Source organism: Octopus bimaculoides, chromosome 4, assembly GCF_001194135.2.
Source record: "Octopus bimaculoides isolate UCB-OBI-ISO-001 chromosome 4, ASM119413v2, whole genome shotgun sequence".
NCBI lineage: Eukaryota > Metazoa > Mollusca > Cephalopoda > Octopoda > Octopodidae > Octopus > Octopus bimaculoides.
The window spans coordinates 53,029,755-53,054,342 of NC_068984.1; the positions used below are offsets into that span (position 1 = coordinate 53,029,755).

At 33.2% G+C, this 24,588-nt stretch overlaps 1 protein-coding gene across 5 annotated transcripts in view; it reads right to left on the reverse strand.

The window, feature by feature from the left end:
- LOC106871829 (prominin-1-A) overlaps positions 1-24,588 on the reverse strand; it is a 144,619-nt gene that overhangs the window by 35,795 nt on the left and 84,236 nt on the right. For all 5 annotated transcript variants that reach the window (XM_014918539.2, XM_052967071.1, XM_052967069.1 and 2 more), the window contains exons 6-17: positions 23,003-23,069; positions 21,226-21,309; positions 17,265-17,458; positions 16,152-16,220; positions 13,671-13,734; positions 12,161-12,234; positions 9,476-9,558; positions 9,173-9,319; positions 8,758-8,887; positions 6,545-6,621; positions 5,697-5,775; positions 2,282-2,428 (exon numbers count right to left, since the gene is read on the reverse strand). In XM_014918539.2, coding sequence (XP_014774025.1) covers positions 2,282-2,428; positions 5,697-5,775; positions 6,545-6,621; positions 8,758-8,887; positions 9,173-9,319; positions 9,476-9,558; positions 12,161-12,234; positions 13,671-13,734; positions 16,152-16,220; positions 17,265-17,458; positions 21,226-21,309; positions 23,003-23,069 — 1,215 coding nt within the window. The remainder of the gene's footprint in view (positions 1-2,281; positions 2,429-5,696; positions 5,776-6,544; positions 6,622-8,757; positions 8,888-9,172; positions 9,320-9,475; positions 9,559-12,160; positions 12,235-13,670; positions 13,735-16,151; positions 16,221-17,264; positions 17,459-21,225; positions 21,310-23,002; positions 23,070-24,588) is intronic.

A 24,588-nucleotide genomic window follows, 5' to 3' on the forward strand; every position in this document is an offset into this window, starting at 1 on the left:
TTGATATCTACAAAGCAAAATGTTCATTATAAAAATGGCATCTAACAATCATATTAGTAAAGATACTCAATGTGAGGTGTGCATGTATACAATATATAATATATATATATATATATTTGTGAGGATTTGAGAAGCAGTGACAAGTGATAATTCTGTAAATAATAACAATATTTTACAAGCTTTAAAGCTTATGAGCGATCACTGTGTATATTCAGGACTCAAACCTACACCTTTATATATTTGCGATAAGAGAGCTAACATTATACCAACATAGGTACATTTCTTTATATATATATAAATATAAATTTATATATATAAATATAAAGATATGCATAAATATATACACGCACACACACACACACACACAAATGTATACACAAACACTTTAATTATAGTGCAAATGAAAATCTTAAAAGCAAACTTGATACAACACTTAAATTTTTTAATACAGCATAAAATTTTTAATATTATACACATGCAGTGAAAATCCTTATACATGCACAAAATACTATTCTTAGCTTTTGAGAATTAACAATTTGAAGAATTTTTGTATATATTATCAAAATGTCCAGAAATCTTAAATAACTCTTACTAATTTAAATGATTTAAAAATCTTTTAACACAATGTATGTTAAAAAATGAAATTAAATTGGATTTAATGAGCCTAGATCTTTTATATTTATAAAGAAATATTAATAAAGTGGAAAAAAAAAACATTAACAGAATTATGGTTTAGCTGTAATAAACATTCACATTTATAAAACATAGCAGATTCCATTTTATAATTTGTACTAAGCTAAATGATGAAAACAAGTGCTCCATGCATTGTGATGGTGTGACAAGCTATCACAATGGTCAAACATTTGAACTCACCTTATGAAGCTTGAGAATAGAAAAGAAGAAACATTAAAAATATTTGAATTATATGACAAACTCTCTCCAACACCTGGCTAAACATCAGACACTTAATAGAGGAGTTGGTGAAACATAGCCTTTACAGTCTTTAAAATGGAGATCACAAGTTTAAAATATCAAAGGCCAACTGATAGTAACATGATAAAGATGTTACATTTGTATGCCTGGATTGCTAGACTCATAGATTATTTTCTAAGTATTCAATTGACTATTCTTGTATCTTAGGTTTGTTCAAACAAAGTTGACTAAAGTTACTTTAATCTTTTAACAACAATCTGTATGAAACTGCCTCTAGTTTTATGACAGAGATCTTCCAGTTTAAAACCTTCCATCATAATTTTATAGTTGAACATTTTATTATATTTCAAATGAAAGCATAACAATGAAAAATTCATAAAATTTCTTCAAATTCTTGATTATTCTGGAGACTAACTGAAAATTATAAACATTAGAAATACAGTTACAGACATTAAAATCACCAGCAGTTGAAAAATTAGGTTAATTTGTATTTCTAAATAAATATGTGCAATAGATATTTTTCCATACATCTTTCTGTGATGCACCAGGTCACATCAGCAGTGATGTTTCAGATCTCTCAATATCAAAACATTCACTTAGGTGACCCAGCCAGGGTTGATCAAGCTTGCATCCAGTTAGCACTACCCCTGGTAGCATTACACTTTCAAAGGCTTGCACTTTCTGATTCACAACCACTTTGAGACAAACTTTGTTGCCTCCACAGCCAACTTGAAGGCCTTCTGGTCCCTATGTCAACTATGTTATGTGCTCTGTAGCAGGACTGGCTTGCAAACCCTCTGTATCCCATCTCAATGGGATCACATCTTGTTTGCCACTCATTGCTTTGGCACAACTCCACTAGCTCAGCATATTTCTTCCCTTTACTCTTGCTATTCTCTTTGATGCAACTCTCCAAAGGGACAGAGTTCTAACAGAACCAGCTTCCCTCTTTCTCTCCCAGGGTTTTTGGAAGTCATTAGTTTTTTAATATATGTCCGAGCTGGTTAAATATCTAATTTGTCATAAACTATTATTTTTAGCATCAATCAACATATTCCAGCTTTTCAAATTCTTGATTTAATTCTGCTAATTTTTCAAAAAAAATTACAGGTATTATAGGTTACAACAAATTTATAAAATATTCAAACATAAACAATTATATTAATCTTTAACTCATTTCAATTATTTGAGAATACCTTCAAAATACAGATTTAGCACCTCAAATTGGTATAATTAATAACAAAATCATAAACAAGGAATGTGAAGAAAATCATCTTTCCTAACAATGTGTTTTATATTTATTTTGGCCACGTGAAATAACAGTGTTAAATGTTAACTGCCAACTTACCTCTTCTTCATACTCAGATATATTGATATGGAAACTCTTAGGGTCTTTGAATATATCCAGTTTATTTTGTAGTTCAGGAGTGATTAAACTGACTTTATCAATTTTAATTTCCTTATTTGATAAGTCATTTAGTTCTCTATTTAGTTCCTGAAAATTAAATGAATAAATATTACATATGAATAAAGTACATGATTATTTCTCTCTCTCTCTCTCTCTCTCTCTCTCTCTCTCTCTCTCTCTCTATATATATATATATATATATATATATTTTATTATATGTATTTATTTTCTCTTAGTTAATAATTAACTCCAACAAAATAGATTGGTTAATAGATACCAGGGTAGCAAAGATCACAAAATTACTGTGGTGTAACTCCTGTTTATGAGGTAGAAACTCCCTGTTATTTTGGGGATTTGAGTAAATATGAAAATTTAATAAATGGAAGGAACCATTTGTAATCTTTGAAACATATGTCGGAAATAAAAGAATTCATTTAACATATGCGTATTACTCCATTTATATATATATATATATATATATATAGTTTCAGGTTCAGTCCCACTGCATGGAAACTTGGTCTTCTACTATAGCTCTGGATTGACCAAAGCTTTTATAGTGGATCTGGTAGACAGAAACTGAAAGCCCCCTCTCTCTCTGTGATTTACACAATATTAAACATTTAGTCTCATTCTAGTCAATGCATACTGCCAAATGGTTTCAAATTGAAGAAACCTCGGAGTGTGGAAAGGTAAATTAGCAACCATCAGGCATGGCTTGGTATAGGTGTGTGTGTGTGTCATCACATGGTAATAGCTAATGAGTGTCACCTTCACATAAGTGGTGTCCATTTCCAATTTTCTGTGAAAACATGTCTAGCCATGAAGAAATGTTACTTTGCTACAAGATAGACAAGGAAGATTTCCAATGGCATCCAGCCAGAGAAAATCTACCTCAACAAGTTCAGTCTGCTCCATACAAGCATGGGGAAGTGGACATTGAAGCAAAGATGATGATGAAGTGATATGTGTGTGTGTGTGTGTGTGTGTATATGCACATATGTGTGTATATATTTTGTTTCGAATTTGTGTAAATGTGTATAGAATAATATATCAGTTGAATAAAGTTAAAACATAGCCTGGTTTTCATGTTTTTTATTATGGTATTTTAACAAAATTAGCACTTTCATACATAGTGTACTCATCAGATTTCAAATGTGTTTAACTGACAGTTGAGTTCTTGACAACTTTAGTACCCCTTAGAACACTCCAATCGGCTGAATTTTTAGAATACCTTTTTGATCAATCTGCATGCTCTTAAACATCACGGTTTGCCAGGCATACTGATATTCTGTAACTTGTTTATATTTATTAATCTGCATCATTAATTGGTTGTTATATATATGTATTTATATTTAACACCAATAATATATCTCCCAAAGATAAATCATCTTTAGATGTGTTTTCCGTTCTTTCAAAACTATTTTAGATCTATTTCTTTCATATCAGCATTAATGGAATGGATTTTGTTTAGGCATGCTTTTAAGATTCCATTGAGTAATCATAATTTAGATAACACAGTACTTCAGTTTTATTTAAGTATGTTGTTTTCTTATTATTACTATTGTTATTTCTGTTAACCAAATTGGTTCAAGAGCTATAACTGATAAGCTAGACTGCTACTAATGTGCTTGAATGAAGGCATTCAGAATCCAACTAGCTGTTTAGTCTATTATAATTCTCATAATAATAGACATGTATCCCAGTATTAGGAACAGATACACCATGTCCCTGCAAGTCATAAGAGACAACTATAAGATTTGGTGACAGGAAGAGCTGCCTCAGAAAACCTGTCTGCCCCATGCCAACATGAAAAAAATGGATGGAAAATAATGATAATTTGTATAGAGGTTGTTGGAGTATATGTCTAATTTGTATATACATACAGTCTTAAATATAATTAAGCATGAAGTAAGAGAGGCAGTGCCTATTTTCAGTACACTCGATTGAGGCAAGCCAGTTTGCCTTACCTAAGGTATAATGCAATGATTGCATAATCTGTTCTTGTTTTGTAGTTGAATAGAGCCATATAACTGAAACATAGGGTTTAACTCTTTATCAATGAAACTGACCATATCCAGCCCAAAATTCTCTACCTGTTTTATGTTCAAACTGGTCAGATCTGGCCTCTCACACCTACTAACAATATCATTGTAAAAATCAACAATCACATCACTCAAGGCTATGAGATAATCCATGATTAATTCAAATCAATGTGAATGAACATGTATTACTTTTGACAGAATAATCTGAATGCTAAAAGTTCAAACAAATGAAACAACTTTGTTTCCTAGAGTTTCAACCACTATTTCAAGTCTGTCAAATTAAACAGTATATTAATCTCATGTCAAAGTTAAATGGTTGGTCTAACAATATATCCATTGAAAAATTGCCTAGTTATTTGCCTATTAAGATGTCACAATGAATCAGAAATTAATCACCAATAATTACAAAACTTGCCTGTTATCTGACACAGTTCACAAGAAACATAATGACTTATCTTTTCATGACAAAAATTATTTTTTAATGAGAACCCTGCCCCCTCACAAATGTATTTTCACACCTCTCCTTCCCCATTCCTGCAGCCCAATTCTGTCTTCCGTGCCCTCCCAACTGTATCATTGTTATCCTGTTGTTCCCCACTCCTCTATATACTCAGGTTTCACCAGCCACTGCGCTCTCCCTCCCGTCTTTGCATTCATGTGAATTCCCTACTCTCTACACATGCACCCTTGGCAATACTCTACCATCCCATTTGTATTCTCATGCCCATACCTTGAGAGTATGCTGTGACACATTGCTACCATCTCTCTATCTCTCTCTCTTACACTCTCACACTCTTGCTCTCTCTCATTCTTGATCAATCTCTCTCCCTCAGACAGGGTAACCATGTATCTCTTCTACAGCTAGGTACCGCTTTCTTTCCCTCTGTCACACTAGCCCCTCATCACCTGCTACAAGGCAACCTCCTCCAATATCTCACCTCTCAAAGGATCTTTGCTTTGCAAGTTACTTAGTAACCCTGCTGGTGCTGATGCCATGTAAAAAGATTTCTAGTCCAAATGGTAAAGTGGGTGGCAATAGGAAGGGCATCCATGCCAAACAGACTTCACCAGTGCTGGTACCACATAAAAAAACACTCAGTCCATTCTGTAAGGTGGTTGGTGTTAGGAAGGGCATCCAGCTCGAAAAATCATGCCAAAACGGTGAAGCCTGGTGCAGTGTCCTGGCTTGCTATCTCCTGTCAAACCATTTAACCCACACCAGCATGGAAAACGGATGTTAAATGATGACAATTTCACAAATTTTAATGAAATTTTACATTTCTGCAAATAAATGATTTGATTTTGAAACTTACTTTTATATCAATGACTGAGTAAGTAATATTTCGGTCCAGCTCTAAAGCATTGAATAATGAATAATCTTTTCCACAGTTTCTGAAAGGAGATGAAAAACAGGCCTTAGAGACAGTGAAAGAAAACATTTAACTAGAGTCTTTTGTTCAATAATTTTTAGCATCCAAACCACATGGTTCCAGGTTCAGTCTCACTGCATGGCACTTTGGGAAAGTGTCTTCTACTATAGTCTTGAGCTAACCAAAGTCTTCTGAGTGGATTTGGTAGATGGAAACTGAAAGAAGCTCATTGTATTTATGTGTGTGTGTGTGTGTATGTTTGTCCCCCACCATTGCTTGATGACCAGTGTTGGTGTGTTTACATTTCTGTATCTTAGTGGTTTGCAAAAGAGAGCGATAGAATATTAGGTTTTAAAAAAAGAAGTTCTGGGGTCGATCTGATTGATTAAAATTTCAAAGGGATGCTGCAGCATGGCCACAGTCAAATGACTGGAACAAGTAAAAAATAAAAGATACAGTAAATAGGTTCCATAGTATTTGAATACTGAGAAAGCATTCAATAAAATGAGATATCAGTTGACAATCATTAAACATTTTATAAAAACATCAAAAAGATTTTCATTTAAATAGTAGCAAACTTTTAATTAGTAACACAGAAATTCATCTGAATGTTGCATTCAATATGTAGGAATTAAAGTAAAAGGAAAAACAAAAAAAATAATAAAAAATTCACAAAATACACTGAACAAAAGATTGATAGCATGAAAATTTGTTTTTAAAAATCAATAGATTTAGACACAGGTGTGGCTGTGTGGTAAGAAGATTATAATATTTCAGAACATAATACTTACTCAAGAATTTGGTAAGGTCGGATGTTCATGATTTGGTTCTCAAACTTATAAGTGGTATTGAAGAGTGACAAAAATGGCTACAAATAATTAGAAAATCCAAATTAAGATAAACTATCTATCGGCTGTAATTAATAAAGCAACATTAAATGGCAAATCTTAATTTATGTTCATTTACTGAAGTGATTAATAACAAACTACACTCATCACCTCAAACCATTTCAAGTGAGAGTGTTTTGGCAGCTCTTGCTTTCATATATTCCTACATTATTAATAGTGAAAGACTGTTGCAACATTGAACTCTGAATCAAGAAATCCATGGTTTGTTGTTTTACATGACAAGTTCTTGTCTAATCAATAGTGTGGTTTGATATAAACTGACTAACTTGGAGATAGTTTAAGTAACTCTGTTTCAATGAGAGAATTCTCAGATGGATGTTGTTAGCTGGAGATTTACAGTTGACATGAATATAGATATTTCTAATGTGTATATCTATGCTTGTTCCCCAAATAAAGATTAACAGTAAAATGAATGTAAAAGCAATCAATGAACGTATGTAAATAGTTTATAACAGAGTATATTCCATCACTGCATTTTATTTGAGGGACAACACAGTTGATCCAACTAGTATTAAAATCACAAGGAGGTTTTCATGAACATAGATGTACAGGAATAATGCCAAAACATTGCTTTGGCAGAAGCCATCTACACCTTGAAGTCACTATATTTGACTAGAGGCTTTAGAGATTTTGACACATAAAGACATTCTAAACAGAACTTTTCTTTTAATGTAAATTGTTGCTAAATCATTAAAGATTGTGCCTGCATTTTATCTTTTCTTTAAAACTCATGCTTAATATATTGAATGAAAGTGAAGAGCTGATCAGTTGACATCTTGAAGTAAAACTATGCAAGATTCCCAAGAGAAAATTGACAAATGAAATGGTAATCTATGAAGTGCATTCAAAAGATATCGGACTTTATTTTTTTTCCCACTAAAGCCAATGTCACATGGGCAAAATCCTTTGGATCGGAGGTGACATCACCTTTCCTGCACATGCATGAAAATTTTCATACATCTGCTAGTAGGCCACTTCAGTTTCGGACTATTATACCTTGAGTATAGATGTGTAGTGTGCACTTAATGGATTTTTGTTTTCAAGCAAGACGACCTAACACATCAAGTAGAGACATTGCATCAAGTTTTGCAAAAAACTTGGTGATACTCAAGCTCAAACCATCCAGAAGATTCAACAGGTCTTTGGCAATGATGCAATGGTCAAAACTCAGATCAAGGAGTAGTCAACTGCTTCAAACATGGCTACACTTCAATGGAGAGCAAAGCCCACTCAGGCAGGTCATTTACAAGATGAAACAAGGAGCTGATTGAAAAGATTTGGTGAATAGTTATAGAAGACCATTGTGTAACAATCCAGGAAATTACTCGTGGGAATAAGCACAGGATCAGTGCATTCCATTTTAATGGTGGATTTGTGCATGCAGAGAGTGTCGGCAAGAAAGCAAAGTCGGATACTTTTGAACACACCTCGTAATTCAAGCTTTCCTGGTCAAGAATAACACACCACTTGTTTGACAGGTTCCCTACTCTCCTCACTTGGCACTGTGTGACTTCTGGTTCTTCCCTAAACTGAAGCCACACTGAAAGACAAGTGATTCAAGTTTGAGATGAAATTATGAGAAAAGCGACAGCGGATCTCCATATTCCAGAGATGTCACCAATAGTAGCAGAACCGCTGGAAGAAGTGTGTGAACTCTGAAGGGAAATATTTTGAAGGTGATTAAATAAAATTTGTGAAGTATACGAAATTATCTTTTTATGCCCAAAGGTCAGATATTTTTTAAACAGACCTTGTATGAAGGAGTTTGAATAGTTTATACAGACACTGCAATGGTCAAATGGAAAAAGTTTCAGCATCTCGGCTGAATAGTTATGCTCATATTCCATCACTGTCACTGCATTGTGTCCTGAAAAAGACAGCAGCTATGAAAAGCAGGCTAGGACACCAAATTGGTCAATTGTATGATTGTCAAGAGAGGATGACAAATCCTAAAACTTAAAGGAAACAGATGGCATGATATCTGGAAAAGCAACACCAAGAGGATTTATACAATTGTTTCACTGACCCCTACCTCCTAAAATTTGTAATCTGTTCATGGCTATAAATGTTTAAAGGTGAAGTCAGAAGACTGTTACCTGAAGACGTTGAGGATGTGAACGATCAATGTAACGGCAGCCTTCAGTGTAGAGAACACCACCAAGTACAAAGTAGACAATTACAAGTATCATCAGTATCCAAGAAAATAGGAAGAAGAATCCAACAGCACTGAAATGGAAAAAAAAAAAATCACTATCACATTTTAGAACATTTAATTTTCTAGACAACTCAAATATTCTTAGTACTTCTTTGCATGGCATAAAAAAATTACGGTGGTATTTAAATCACACTTTCACATATCTCTGCCTTTACTTTTAGCAGATTTTCCAGTAGTATTTTTAATAAAACTTTTTTTTAAAAAATATTCCAACTGATTTATAAGAGATAATTTATAAATATAAGACATCTAAGAATACCAATGCAAAGAAAAACAACACTATTAGTTTCACTTACGTTAGAAGAAAATTAGCAGCAACATTTTTGTTACAACAATTACTATTTTCACCATGTCGTTCTCCACACAATCCAAAAAGGATCCCAAGATAAATGAATATGACAATTAATAGGAGTATAGATGCTGCACCTAAACCAATGTACCATCTAAATGAAAAACAAAACAAAAAAGAAAACAATTGTAAAATATTAATAAATGAAAGTATCATATATGACATTAAAAAAATCATAAATTTTACAAAAAAAAAATTCAATAAAGTTTAAATTATTCCCAACTAAATTCAATAAGAAAGAGTGACTCACGGAATGTTAATATAGTCTACATGTGCACGACGATATGCTTCAGCCTCATCTACTATGTTAGTGATCCTGTCAAATGGAACATCCTGTTTAAAGACAGAAAAATTGTGTATGTAAAACAAGACATTTTTAAAATCAAATCATCTCTGACAATCCTACAATAGTTACAGCCAAGAAATATTGTTCAACTTTAAAAAATGTCTACATGTCAATCCCTTTCAGTTACAAATTATGTTTGCTATGCTGAAGTTTTAAAGTGTAGAAATGAAAAATTATTTTGCTGTTTTATTTGTTGCTATGTTGCTTAACACTTAAGTCAGTTCTAATCAAGTAGAATGATGATTACAGGCACCTCAGGATAATAACACTGTATGATTAGGGGTTGTACAGTGTCAGATAAAACCATTCTATAGACAACTTCGGAATATAACAATATCTGTCAGAGTGACAACTGTCGTCAAAAGACAGATACAACAGTGGCAAAAGACTGCTTTACGACAATATTATTGCTATACCGTTCATTTTTAAGATGATAGTGATTTGAAGATTTGGCTGATATTTTTAGTAGGTTAAATAACTACATAGAGGCTCTATCCTTGATTCATGTACAGAAGATCAAACATGCATGAGCTGTTTTTTTTATGGTTTACTAAGAGGAGGAAGAGCAGTGTTCAACCTTTTTCAGGTTGTCTGAATGCCAGCAATAGAGTGGACTCAGCAAAAACACACAAGCACAAAGTGATGGTATAAACCAGGCCACAAATTAAACATATCATTCAGTAACAGAATTTGTCCCTCCAATACATTTCCACACTGAGATGATCTAATTAAGTTACTAGGGTTGTTGTAGTGACAGTATAATGACTAGAGTAAGAAAGGGGTGAAAGTTCAGACAGTTGGTAACTCTGTAAGCAATAAAATGTTTCTTTCTCCTTCCAAACGTAAGACTAAAATATGTGTAACTGTGATGTTATGAATGACAATAAGACATGATCATTGAATGTGGAAGATCTATGAAGACCAGAAATGAGTGGAGCAAGTGTAATGTTAACTTAAATGAAAGGTGAAATGCAAATGAGATGAAGCAAAAAAAAAAAAATTGATCTTAAGTTTTTGTTCATGTGACATCCAAGCATTTCACTTCCATTAATGAGCTGCTTGATTTCATAGTTTTTATAATCAAGCCAGTCTTGGCTCCACTTTAATGAAATATGACAGTATATGCTATCTCAGTGATGATATTTCAAATTGATGACTATTTTTCATCAAGAGAGTGATTAATGTAGGGTCTGAAATCAGTTCTAGATGAAGATTTGTTTGAAATCTCTCTCTAATTTTCAAGCTTTGAAATGTTATATTTTCTTCAAAATGATAATGACTTAGTTTTATGATTTAATGCGAATGATGATTTTCAAGTGTATGATGATGAGACAGTAATCGGTTGAGCCAAGTCATCAGCAGTCGGTTCTGTTCTGGAAAAGAGGATATTTTTTTTATCTTGTTGATGGTCTCAATCCTGATGCTTTTCACTTTTTACTTTCCAAAAGAAAGTATAACCATAACCTGTCTCTTCAAGTTTTCTTTTTCTTGAAAGAAGTGTTCCACACAGGGCAGAAGTTCAGATATTGAAACAAGAAAGCTCTTTCAAGTTGAGAGTCGCATGTCATTCTGGTCCACCATGTAAATTCTTAACTATACAGCCATGTATGTACAGGGTGGCCCAAAAGTAGGTTTACAGTTATTCAACTATCTCTTCTGCATTCATATATTAACAGTTTTGATCTTAATTATAAAAATATATGAAACCATTATTCTATGCTAATTCAATTAATTGTAAGATAGTAATTTAAATGTAATAAAATGTTTTAAAAGAAATTTAAAGTGCCTGCATGATAACTGTAAACCTACTTTTGGGCCACCCTTTTTTAGTGTTTTATTTTTTGGCTTCTTAATCTCATTTGCATGTTAGCTTTCATGAAAGTTGTTTTTTTGTAGATATAGATACATGCATGCATACAGACAGACAGAAAGACATACAGGTACACAAACACACTTTTATTAAACTTTTAATTAACAGAAAGTTACAAAAGTGATTCAAGGTCTGAGAATTTTGTGCATAACACTTATCAAACTGACTTAAAATCTGTGAACTTGTTTTATTTTTTTTATATAGTGTGTTTTGCACCTTCAAAAACGTGAAATAAGAGATCCTTTACTTGAAAACCAGTTAATGGTTAGTGATAGGAAGGGCACCCAGCAGTAAAGCAATGTCTCAATAATATATTCAACTAACCCATGCTACCATGAAAAACTGGATGAAGAAAACAATGTGTGTGCAAATTGTAATTAACCTAAGTAAATCAGGTCTTGAGAGTAATGTAGCTTAAGTGAACACAACCATTCAACAGAGATAAACAGATTATTAAATTAAGTACAGGAGTTAAAAGAATTAGCTAAAATAACCCAAGTGTGACCAAAACAGTGAATGAAAAACATTGAAAGGAGGCAGCTATGTTGATGGACCATCAGCTGTTAAATTAGTAGTGATGGTGATATGTTGTGTTAATTATGCTCTAATAAGCCAAGGTTATTAGGTATTTTCTTTAGTTTTATAGTCAGTGTTTCCCATCAAGATTTACTTCTGCTGACTTTGAAATATATGAAGGAAAAGGAAGAAATAATACTTACTTCTTTTGATTTATTAAGTGTTTTCAATGTACTCTCAACACTGTCCGTTACTTCGGTGAGATGTTTTCGAACATCTAAATAGAATTTTAAAAACATTAGCTAAAGAGAGATACATTTCAAGTACCAACATTGGAATTAACAAAATGCAATGGGGAATTTAACTGGAAGTTAATTACTGAAATCTTTTATATCACACTGAATCCATCTTTGTCTTAGTACCTTCTTTACTGTAGTTATTCTATAGCTAAGAGAAATAACATAATATTTTTCATCACCTTTCATCACTACAGCAGCTTTCAACAGTTAAGAGGCATTAGATAGAGCATCTGGTCACAGGTTTTGAACTTGGTACTGTAAGCTAACAACACATGCTGACATTAGAGCATTCATTTTTTTCAACAGTGTGTTCTACCTACTTACATTATGTGTTTGACAGGCATCAGTGAGAGTAAAATATCTTAGCTCTTTAGATAACAAAACGTTGGTGGCTGGCTACAAGCTGTCAATCCTTGGTCCAGTAGCATGTCAGCCTATCAATTTATCTTCTGTATCTCTTAATAACATTGTGGTATTAATTTACAGTAAGACACCCTTATTACTTAAACAATCATAGTTATTGCCACCAACTTTTAAGTCATAAAAGAAGCTAAAAATAAAACTATCAGTCAAGTCAATAACATAAACTGACATTACATAATTTGGAAATATTACATTACTCACTCTCTCAAACAGTACTGCTTTGTATTTATGATCAAGATATGTTTCTATTTAGCATACTTCAAATAAAGTAGCAGCTCAACAGCATTTACAATGATGTTTAGATGTAAAATATTTCATCTCAGAAAAATTAGCAAAGAACAAATCATTCCATGATCCATTGGGTTTAATAAGGCTGGTGTTTATCTATGACTAATGAAGCATTTGGAACAATGGACAAATTACAATTTGATAGGATACTTATTTATTACAACTTTCATAGATAGGATTATTTAGTCAGAAAAAGAGCAATGTACAAGATATTTGCAGGCTTCCCAGATTGATGAGAATTATGTGACTGATATCTAACCTGAACATCTACAAGAAAGGCAAAACCAAATGATCTGATTCAACAACAGAGGGCACTCTGCTTAAAACACCCAAGAATCAAATAGTATTAAACTAAGTAGCATGGTAAGTCTACATATTCTCCCATTAGTATGGACAATACAGCGTTTTTCTGGGAACACAATGAAACCCATAGTTGATATGAACTCATTCTACATGGTTATTTCAGGGGAAATAAAAAATAAAGCACATACAGTGAATATAACAAGTTCATGTCAATCTCTGTTGAATTATGAACAAGTTCATAATTCAACATAAATCTATTGAAATATTCAAATTTGCAAATCCATCTAATGCATGCAAACAGGAAAAAGTAGAATATGGAACAAAATAGACTTTGAGCCAGTTAGAAAAAATAATGGGATACTAACTACATTAAGATAATTAAATATCAACAATAACTTACTATTTTTATTTTTGTCCAGAACTGAAGAAATATTAGAGGAAATATCTTCAAACTTTTCTCTAGCCTGCAATGAGAATTCAAAAAGAATGTTACAATATCAACTTCAGCTACTTTTAGTCTGCTACAAGTTACTATACAGGGCAACTGTGAAGTCTGGATATATATATGAAAATGCATACTTGCAATAATTTTATTCACCTAGATCAATAGTTCTCAACCATTTTTTGCCTGTGGATTCTTTTGATTCCTCTTTTTCATTAAATAGACCCCTGTAGCCATTTGCAATTTTAAAGCAATCCCATTATATTTTTATAATTAAATACTATTAGGAATTGCATAAAAAAAATTGTTAAAATATTTTGTGTATTGTAAAATATTTTGTGTATTATACTTATAACCAATTTTTTTGCATATAAATTTTAACAACAAAATCTTATATGGACCCCAGTTGAGAACCACTAAGTCAAATTAATGAATAACATTTTCAACATGTTTTCTACCATCAGTGACATACTTTGTGAGATTTCCATGAACGCAATGCAATTTGAGCTCATTCATTCATCTTGACTTCGTGGTCATTCTGTAGTATATAACTATCTTTTACCATAATACAACTTTTTCTTATTCAAGTGGAAACTTCAATATCAAGGTCAAGGATTTTATTAAATAACTGAATTAGTTTGAAAAGAAAAAAAGAAAAAAAAAAGACACATGCTGGGAAAATATGTGTCATCAATTGGCAGTAGATGTAGATCAGAGAACTAGAAAATAGGAAAGATTTCAAGACTGAATTTCAGAAAAATACATCGAGAGATGCTAAATTTCAAAAGTTGATAATGGTAATATAAGCTGTTTTCCTATTAGTACCTTGTATAGAATAATTTTAATGTAATCTTTTCCTCTATATCTAACAACTAAACTATCAACATACAAGAACCTAGGGGGTAAATCTTCCTTATTCCAAAGCATATGACTTATTTTTCTTATACATTTTAAGTTGTGTATTTGTTGTATAAGTATCCTTAACAAACCAAACTGGCCAAAATTATTTAACAAAAAAACAAAACAAAAGTAAATATGTAAATGAATTAAAAACTCTAGCAATGCTAGAGAAAAAGTCCTATAATTCTTTAGAAAAAAGGAATCCAACAAAAGCTGTATTGAGAGAGCTGTTTAGGTCATAAATGAAAGGATTAAAAATAGGTTCAAGATTATTAACTAATCCAGTGAATAAATTTAAGGTTGTGTGAGTGTCAAGTATTTATAATTAAGGTAATTTGCTTTCACTTTGTGTTGTCTCTTCACTTTTGAAGTGAAAATGATGACATTCAAGACCAAGTACTGAAAGAACCTTCTTTCTAAGCAATAAAGGTTCTTACAGCAAACCAGCCCAGCAGAAGTTTAAAATGTTTCCTATTCCAAGCTTTAGAAGTCTGAAAATAATTAGCTCCTTGTTTATGGCTTCAAGTCTGTCTTACTACAACAAACCTATAATCAATTTTTAAGCCTGGTACTTATTCCATCAGTGTCTGTTGCCAAACTGCTAAGTTACAGGGACATAAACAAACCAACACCAGTTGTCAAGTGGTGGTGAGACAATCACAAAGACATACACTCAGAGATACATACATATATATATACATATGTATGCATATATGACATGCTTCTTTTAGTTTCTACCTACCAAATCCACTCACAGGCTTTGGTCAACTCAGGGCTATAGCAGAAGACACTTGCTCACGGTGCCACATAAGGGGACTGAACTCAGAACCATGTGGTTGGGAAGCAAACTTCTTGCCACACAGTCTAGTCTTGTGTAATATATAGGAATGAAGTAGGTAACCACAGATTATTTCTTAGGCTGTAGTAGATAAGAGGTTTAAAATAGATTATTATTTAGGCTACAGTAGGTTAAGTGAAAACAACTGACTATTGTGTAGGTTAGAGTGTGTAGAAGGTGTCAGCAGGATAAAAAGTAGATCAACAAAGATACAATATTTCAAATGTGTTACTTTACAAACACAATTTGTATTGTGTATTCAAAACCTTGAGGCCATAAACTGACAATAATCTACAGGAAGTAGTTATAGTGTTATCTAAGTGACTGTTGATTTATTGCATTTCCAGTAGTGAGAATGAGAAGATAGTCTGACCAAACCAGGGAGAACAAAGGCAAAAACGTATTTTATATGGTCTGAAAGCCCAGTTTATCATTTTTCTCACAGGTGTAAACATCCTTTGCAGACATATATTGGTGAATGACAAACACACACATCATACTAGTGCAAATTCTTTCTACTAAATCCCATTCATAGAACAGTGATAAGTGAACCGAAGACTATGGGTAGAAGACATTTGCCTGAGGATCAAATCTGCATTCAGAGATGATTGAGAAACAAACTTCTAAAGCACACATCCAAACAACCAAGTCTGCATCCATTAGAAATTCAGAAATATAAATTTGAAATACATATAACTTACTTCAACAGCAAGATGGGAAATATTCAAGGCTTTGTCTAATTTTGTCAACATTGCTTTTTGGGAATCCAGCTGAAAAAAAATTGGAGGGTGGTGGCTATAATTAGTTTTAACGAAGAGGGGAAAAAGATATTAGTAAACAAGAAAACAATTACATCTACATTTCAATTTCAAAGAGACATGTTGTTTAGCCTAGGTCAATCCTAACTGAACAGACAGACCTATGATGAAGCTGTTCAAGCCTTGCCCATCTTTCCTTTTTTTAAATAATGTATAAGAGTATATTATCCAAGTGCGTCTTCTACTTTTGCAACTGCCAGAGTATGATTTGGGGAAGATTTGGCTGCTATTTCTAGCAGACTGATAAATCCATACAGAGGTTCCTCATTGATTTGATACTGACTATGTTAGTGATATTGATAAAGATGGCTCAATAAGCAAAGATCTTGCTTTTCCAGGATTATTTTCAAAGGCAGGTTAATGCAGTGGAGTATTAATAGCAAGATTCTAAGTTCAAATCTTGCTACACTGTCATATAGTTACACTAGGTAAGGGCACCATCTTTAATTAGCACCAAACCTACACATTTTGATAGTGATGGGAAATGAGCAGCCAGTTGAAAACACACATGCTCTAAAAATACGAAGCTATCCAAGATTTTCAAACTCCACAGCCGTTGGTGTGGAGACAAGTGTGTAAAATATCTTAGAAGCTCCTCATTATATAAATTACAATAAACATCGATTTCCTACATTAAATGTTGAACAAAAATCTGTTGAAAATATGACATTGACACATGATAGGGGGAAAAAAATTATTGTTTAGCCAAAACAAGCCCTGATTGAGCAAATATTTGATCAAAGGCATTTCAGCTGTGATCATCCTGTCTACTTCTTAGACATAGAGAATCAAGAACTATATTATCCAATGTGTAGTTCCCTTTTTTTAAAAAAATAATAAGGTGTATAATATGAGAAATTTTGCAACTCTTTCCAGCAGGTCAAGTGACCACGTAGTGGTCCAGCATTGGTTCAATGATGTAAAAGTTATAAAATGGTGATCAATCATCTAGAACCGTGTACAATTAAAATGTAATTAGGAGTTTCAAAAACTCACCTTGCTAAAATTTGCAACCACTTCCGTGCTTTTAACATAATTTTTGATGTCATTACAATTGGTGCAATTTTTCAGTTCATCTAAAATTACTTGTTTTATATCTGTCAAGTTAGATTCTAGTGTTTGGCCAAGCACAGTTAAATTATCCAGAGAGTGGCTCAGATTGCTCACTGAGTTTCTTAGGTCTTTTATTTCTGAAAAAAATAACACAAATTAATCTTAAACAATACAATATGCCATAGAGTATAAGAATTCTAACCAATTTGTAAAAGATAAAAGCAGAACTAAATTCTTTTTTTGATTCCTATTTTATCAAGAATTCATTGAAAGTATCTGGCTCACCAGATACTCTAATCATCATCATTTACTGTCTGTTTTCCATGCTGGCATGAGTTAGACAGTTTCACTGGAACTGGTAAGCCTGGTTCCAGTCTGTTTTAGCATAGTTTCTATGGCTAGATGTCCTTCCTAATGCCAACCATTCCCCAGAGTGTACTGGGTACTTTTTATGTGTCACCAGCACAGGTAGGTACTTTTTACTGGTCACCGGCACTGGCCATGATTACGATTTCACTAAGCTTGACCTGTCTTCTCAAGCACATTGAAAATTAAATAGCAGAATTAATCAATACGATAACAGTTTAATATTTAGACATTTATTCTATCAGACTTTCATAATAGGAAGAGTTTTCCTCTTTAATTTGATTCTAACAAAAGAGTTTATCTTTACCCCAAAATCTAAGAGGAGTTAATAAGATTATAATTTTTCAATTAACCTCATTTTAATTATGATGAAACATATTTCTAAATATTTACATCTACACTATATTTTAATCAGTTTGATTGTTGATTGTCAACAAGTGTTTCATTCCTGCTAAAGGTCAAGAAGTTCTACTTGGTAACTACATGGTTTCAAGTTCAATTTTACTGTGTGGCACCTTGAGCTAGTGTCTTCTAATATAATCCTCCTGGATCAACCAAAGCCTTGAGTGAAATGTGACAGATGCAAACTGTGTAAAAGCTCCTATTGGATGGACCAGTTCTACTTTTGGTTGGCAGACTTAAATCTATAACCCTGTTTAATACAACCAACTGGCCTTCAGATGCTTTTTGCAGAGTCCACTCTGTTGCAAACTTTCAACAAAAATCTTTAGTCTGAGGCTAACTTTCTCTTGCAAGTCTTGATTCTGAAAAAGGTCATAGGCTCTGCTCTTCCTCTCCTGGCTAAACAACATAAAAATACAAATATCAGACTCATTTCAAGCTGAAAACCTTTATTGCTAAACTATGTGTGTTAGTAGTGACAACACATAACCTATTGGTTGAGGTGCTGCACTAATGATTGTAAAATCATGGGTTTGATTCCCAGACCAGGCAGTGCTTGTGTTCTTGAGCAAAAATTCTTCATCTCATAATGTTGTGCAATCACTTCAACATCTGATGTATGGCACATCATGCACCTGTCAAGCAATGTTGATTTGATGGAGAGAGTGAGTTAATGTGCAATGCAAACATATGATCACTATAAACATATCATCTATGTAGGTTGTTCAGCAAGAAATTGCAGAACTTCTTTCTCAGACTTGAGAAACTACCATTTCTGTTAGTGAATCAGGGGTAAAAATAGCTTTAGTGTTTTTGGTAAAAGCAAGGAGAGTGAATTTCTAGGCCCTGACAGAGCTTTAAAATCCTCAACAGTTAAGAGATGATCGTGTGCCTGGATACACTGATTGTGCTAAATAATTCCTGCTAAAATTGTTCAACAACTACTTCTAGTTGGTTGTTCAGGCTGCTGCAGCAGAGAACAGCAGTTGCTGTGTTTCCCAATACAGTTACTCAGTACTTTTCTCAATACTGACAGTAGGAATTAAGGGCTTTTGTAGAAAGTAGGACACATATTGAAGTTAAAGGGGGAAGATTCCTAGCATGGTATTGCAGTCACTTGTAGAAGGTAATGGTGTTATAATCTTGAGTTTAGAAATAAACATTCCAAGTTTGAATCAAGTCTGGTTTAATGCAGATACATAGGAATAAAACACTTGATGATGAGCAGAGATCAAACTGATTAAAATCTCCAAATGCAAATCCAAAAATGAAACTTCATTTCTAAAGATGGGGTTAATACCCCAACAATTATAATCATTAAAATTAATAAACACAATTAGCACGGGCATCATATCCTCTCTTGCTTTTGTTGAAAACACTATGAACTACAATGTGCAACAAAATTTTAATTTTTTCTTGTCTTTGGTCAGTAAATGTTAACCCCAACCCTATTTGAATCTACCTAAAAATCAAAGGAAATAACTACTATTCCCTTCAAACTTTGCTTTAGTGATCTGAACTCCATTACATTTCAGACAGATTAAGCACAGAGTTGCTGAAGTAGAAGTATTGTTATAGCAAATATTCTGCTCAATACCACAGATTTGCTTGTCAGTTGCTTGACCATAACGACTTGAGCATGTCCCTTAGTGACTGACAATGTGAGCATCTCTGATCATGAGCAGGAGTAGTGGGGGAGCATCATAGCCATGTGTTGAGAGGGATTCTTTGAAATTTGAATAAAAGTAACAAAATTAAAGTTTGAAGGAAATATTAGCCATTTTTCATACTTTGAAGAGGTAAGCAAATAAGAAATAACAGTTGCTACCCAAGAACAAAAACCATGTTACACAGTGCTATAAATTCCAGAGAGCACAACACTTCACATAAACTTAAATCAGCAGATGCAGACATTTTGGTTTCAAATTTTGACACAATGTTAGCAATTTCAGGGGAGAGGGTAAGTTGATTACATCAACCCCAGGGCTCAACTGGTACTTATTGACCCTAAAAAGATGAAAGGCAAAGTTGAACTCAGAATGTAAAGACAAGCAAATAGTGCTGATCATTTTACCTGGTGTGCTAATGATTCTGCTAGTTCACAGACTAGAGTAGATGTAGACATATTAAAATTTTAATGTGAATGAGTTACTGTGCTATAATCTAGTGTCATAGATTGGTTATAATTCAAAACAGCTTCACAGAAAACTAAATTGTGTTTATATGTGTTTATCTATACGTTATTTGGAGGCGAAATGGCAGAGTGGTTAGGGTAGGGTCGTAGGATCGCGGTTTCGATTCCCAGACCGGGCGTTGTGAGTGTTTATTGAGCGAAAACACCTAAAACTCCACAAGGCTCCGGCAGGGGATGGTGGTGAACCCTGCTGTACTCTTTCACCACAACTTTCTCTCACTCTCTCTTCCTATTTCTGTCAGCCTTGTCACACTCTGTCACGCTGAATCTCCCCGAGAACTACGTTAAGGGTACACGTGTCTGTGGAGTGCTCAGCCACTTGCATGTTAATTTCACGAGCAGGCTGTTCCGTTGATTGGATCAACTGGAACCCTCGTCATCATAACTGACGGAGTGCCAACCATATGTTATTTATCTTAATTACAGGCACAGGTCATGGATGTGTAGTAAGAAGTCTGCTTCTCAACCAGATAATTCCAGGCTCAATCCCACTGTATGGAATCTTAGGCAAGTGTCTTCTGTTATAGCCCCTGGCCATCCAAAGCCTTCTGAATGGATCTGGTAGATGGAAACTGAAAGAAGCCCGGTGTGTGAATGTGCATGTGTGTATGTGTGTTTATACTCTACCACTGCTTGACAACTGGTGCTGGTTTGTTTGTGTTCATGTAACTTAGCAGTTTCGTAAAACAGCTGATAGAATAAGTACCAGGCTTAAAAAAAAAAATAGAAAAAAAAATGTGAGAATGATTCATTTGACTAAAGCCCTTCAAGGCAGTGCCCTAACATGACCACAGTCCAATGACCAAAACAAATGTAAGATAAACAATAAAAGATAATTGCAAAATTTATCTTCCAACTGCTCAACAGCAGAAATGAGTACATGGAAGTAAGTATGGTTACTATGTTATCTCAAAAATATCTAATAACACGGCAAGCACTTACCTTCTCCAAACACTTCTACTTTATTCAGTAATGAAGTAGCATTAATACTTTTATCAAACAATTCTAAAGTGTGGTTACCAGCATCTGATAATAAAAAAGATAAAGTCTAAGTAGGGTCCTGTTAAATAAATGAATGAATATAAAGTATTTTCATTTCAATTTCATTTATTCTAAATTGTATGTCAATGTATTTTGATGTACTTTCAATTTATTTTAAAGTACTAAAAATTTGTATAACTTTTCATTTGGCTAACCTGTATATCTCTGGACTAAATAAAAAAACATTTTTATAAAATCATCAAGACAGGTTTTAGACATGCAAAACGAAACTTACTAGAGAAAAGCAATTACATAAGAAAATAATTTTGAAAAGTTAACTGTAACATTAGTGAAATATTGTTTCCATTACTAAAGAACACAGTATTACTGGCTTAGATGTTACTAAGGGAGACTACTTTGCATAGCGTGAAATACTAGGTAGATATCTGGGAGCCACTACACAGGCGTTTGATTTGCTAAAAATAGCAACCAAATCTTCGCCAATCATACCCTACCATCTTGAAAAACAGAAAATATGTATATTTAAAACCTTCCCCAATGTAGTCTTGGACATACAAAAAGCCAGGATGGTCACAGCTGGAATACCTTTGATCTTAAGTGCACTCAAGTGAGCCTTATCTAGAGCTAAATAAGGACAATTATGCAAGTAACACACACACACATTGTTTTATGTTTATTTTAACTTGAATAAATAAGCATTATGTTTGACTGAGTAATCTAAGTGCTAATGTAATTTTCAGGTGGAATTACCAGGACACAATGTGACAAAGCTGGACATTTTCATTATATGTACAATCTATGTAACAGTCTTCCACACAATTTCTGGCTGTCCAATTTCACTCATAAAGTTTGGGAAAATCTGAGGCAATGGTAAAAGACACTTACCCAAGATGCCAGGACTTAGTGATTGTGAAAGTGAGCTTCACAACAATTTCGCCAGGCTATAACTAAAATACATAGATTTAATCCATCAGCCAATTTAACCAACAGTACCTGGCTCAGATTATCTCTATTGGAGTCCAGACCATTAGAAGCACTAGGACTGATATCTGGTCTGAAGATAACTCGTTTCAGTAATTTCTTAATGGTTATCAAACTAAGATAGATATGTCAGTTAGCTCCCCTTTATGTGAGCTAAGACATTTTCAATATGGATACTTCTCTTTCAAGTTCATATCAACAAGACGATAAAAGGATGATTTCTACCAAGGTTACTTATACCAGATACACTACATGATGACAAGATATTCAGCAGTGCTCTCATATATAAATGACTAGATCATTAAACAAACCAATATAAGAACCTCTATGTAGTAGTTTAACCTGCAGAAAATAGCAGATACACTTTACCTTTGAAGTGAACTTTGTACTTTGCTGGCAATTATTTTATTAACCCTCTGATAAGCATGAAATTTATAGCGAAAGGGTACAAAACTTAAGACACTTAATCTGATGCTCCAGTATTTACTTTAAAGAGAAAAATGTTTTAAAATCAAACATGGTAAAGTGTATGGTAAAATAATGAGGAAATGCCAGAAGTCCAGGATATATGAACTTGATTTTGATAGCATAAATGGTAGACATTTTGGAAAAATTATGAAAGGATTAAAGTAACATGTAATCCAACACTACATAAGTTATTAATGTCTGGCTATTAATGAAATGAACAAAACCTTCAGCATTTGTAGTTGTCATAAAAATTTAAAACTTTTCTTACCATCAATTTCTTTTAATATATTTTTCTCCAAAGATTTAGTTTCCGTTTGAATAATAGATTTTATATCCTGTTGATGAAAAGAAACCCCAAAACCTTTAGCTTCTGTTAACTCAATTATGTGATCAGGCTTCAATAGACAAGTACATCTGACATTTTAATAAAACCTTTAAAGTTTAAATTTTATTGTGGTTAATAGATTACTAGCGGACTTGCAAGGAAAAGGCTGACACTTTATAACTGAAATGCAAATTACAATAACTTAATGTTTTCTTATACTAGCATGAAATAAATGTTTAAACAGGTCGGAGGGGAGTGGGAGAAAGAAATTGTGACCATTATGCTGTTCCTATATTAATAACACAAGTAGCTCCATCTGACAATCAAAACTGGATTGCAAACTTGGTTTACAGGGAATCTATTGCCACAAAAATTTCTTGCACAGATATAAAGGCTCAGATTTATATGAATGTTGAAATGAGATTATGGTTTTCTCAAATGAGTGAATGAATAAGGCTGTGAATGGATATCAACTTGATTTGATGAAGGTTTCACACTACACTACAATGTCATTAATAAGAATAATTTCTAAGACTGGATAAGGGCCACAATCTTTTGTCGGGGAGGAGAAAGAGGGGTATTGTTTCTCATAGGGAGGGTTGCAGTGAAGGTTGAAAAAAGTAAGCAAATTGCAATATTTAATAAAAGTAATAAAACCATCATGAATAAGGAATAATATGAATGCAAAATTATTTTGTTTTCTCATTAATAAAAAGTTTGGGGGCAAAAATTTTACTAATTTTTTTGGTGAGGGAACTGATCTTTGTTAGTCTCAGAACCACTCAAATTAAACCAAAATACTTTATTTTTAAAAATAATAAGTAATAATATAGACACAGGCATGATTGTGTAGTTGAGAAGCTTGCTTCTCAACCATGCTGTCTTGGGTTCAGTCTCACTGATAGAATAACTAGCAGATTTAAAAGTACTGTGGTCAATTTGTTCAATTAAACCCATGGCTGCAGTCCAATGACTGAAACAAGTAAAAGTTAAATAAAGTGTACTTTGCTTAAAATTAGTACACATAGCTGATGACAAACCTAAACTACTTAACTATACACTCACAGTTTTGTTCATGTTTATCTATGGGCAATAACAGGAACCATCCCTCTGATCATCATTATATATAATTATGGAATAATTATAATAATATGGAATAAAGGGTGTATAATGAACTAGCAGACCTCCTAATGAAACTTAAAGAGTTAATTTTATATAGCTATTTATCCCTGCTACTGAAAGTCATTGCTCATTACAAGAAATGAAAAGACCATATCAATAAAATTATAAACAAGAACATATATACAAGCTGAACAGAAAGAGAAATAAAATTCTATACCCTTCTCAGACTATTCTTTTCCCTTCTCTCCAGACTTTTACCTCTATCCAACAAAGAGCCATACTTGAACCATCACACCCGCTCTTTCCTCCATCTTAAACTTTCTCTGTTAACCTAATACATTCACTGTTTATGTCCTTTGATTTTTGTTGTTTTTCCTGCTTTTTGTTTTGCCTATATATATATATAT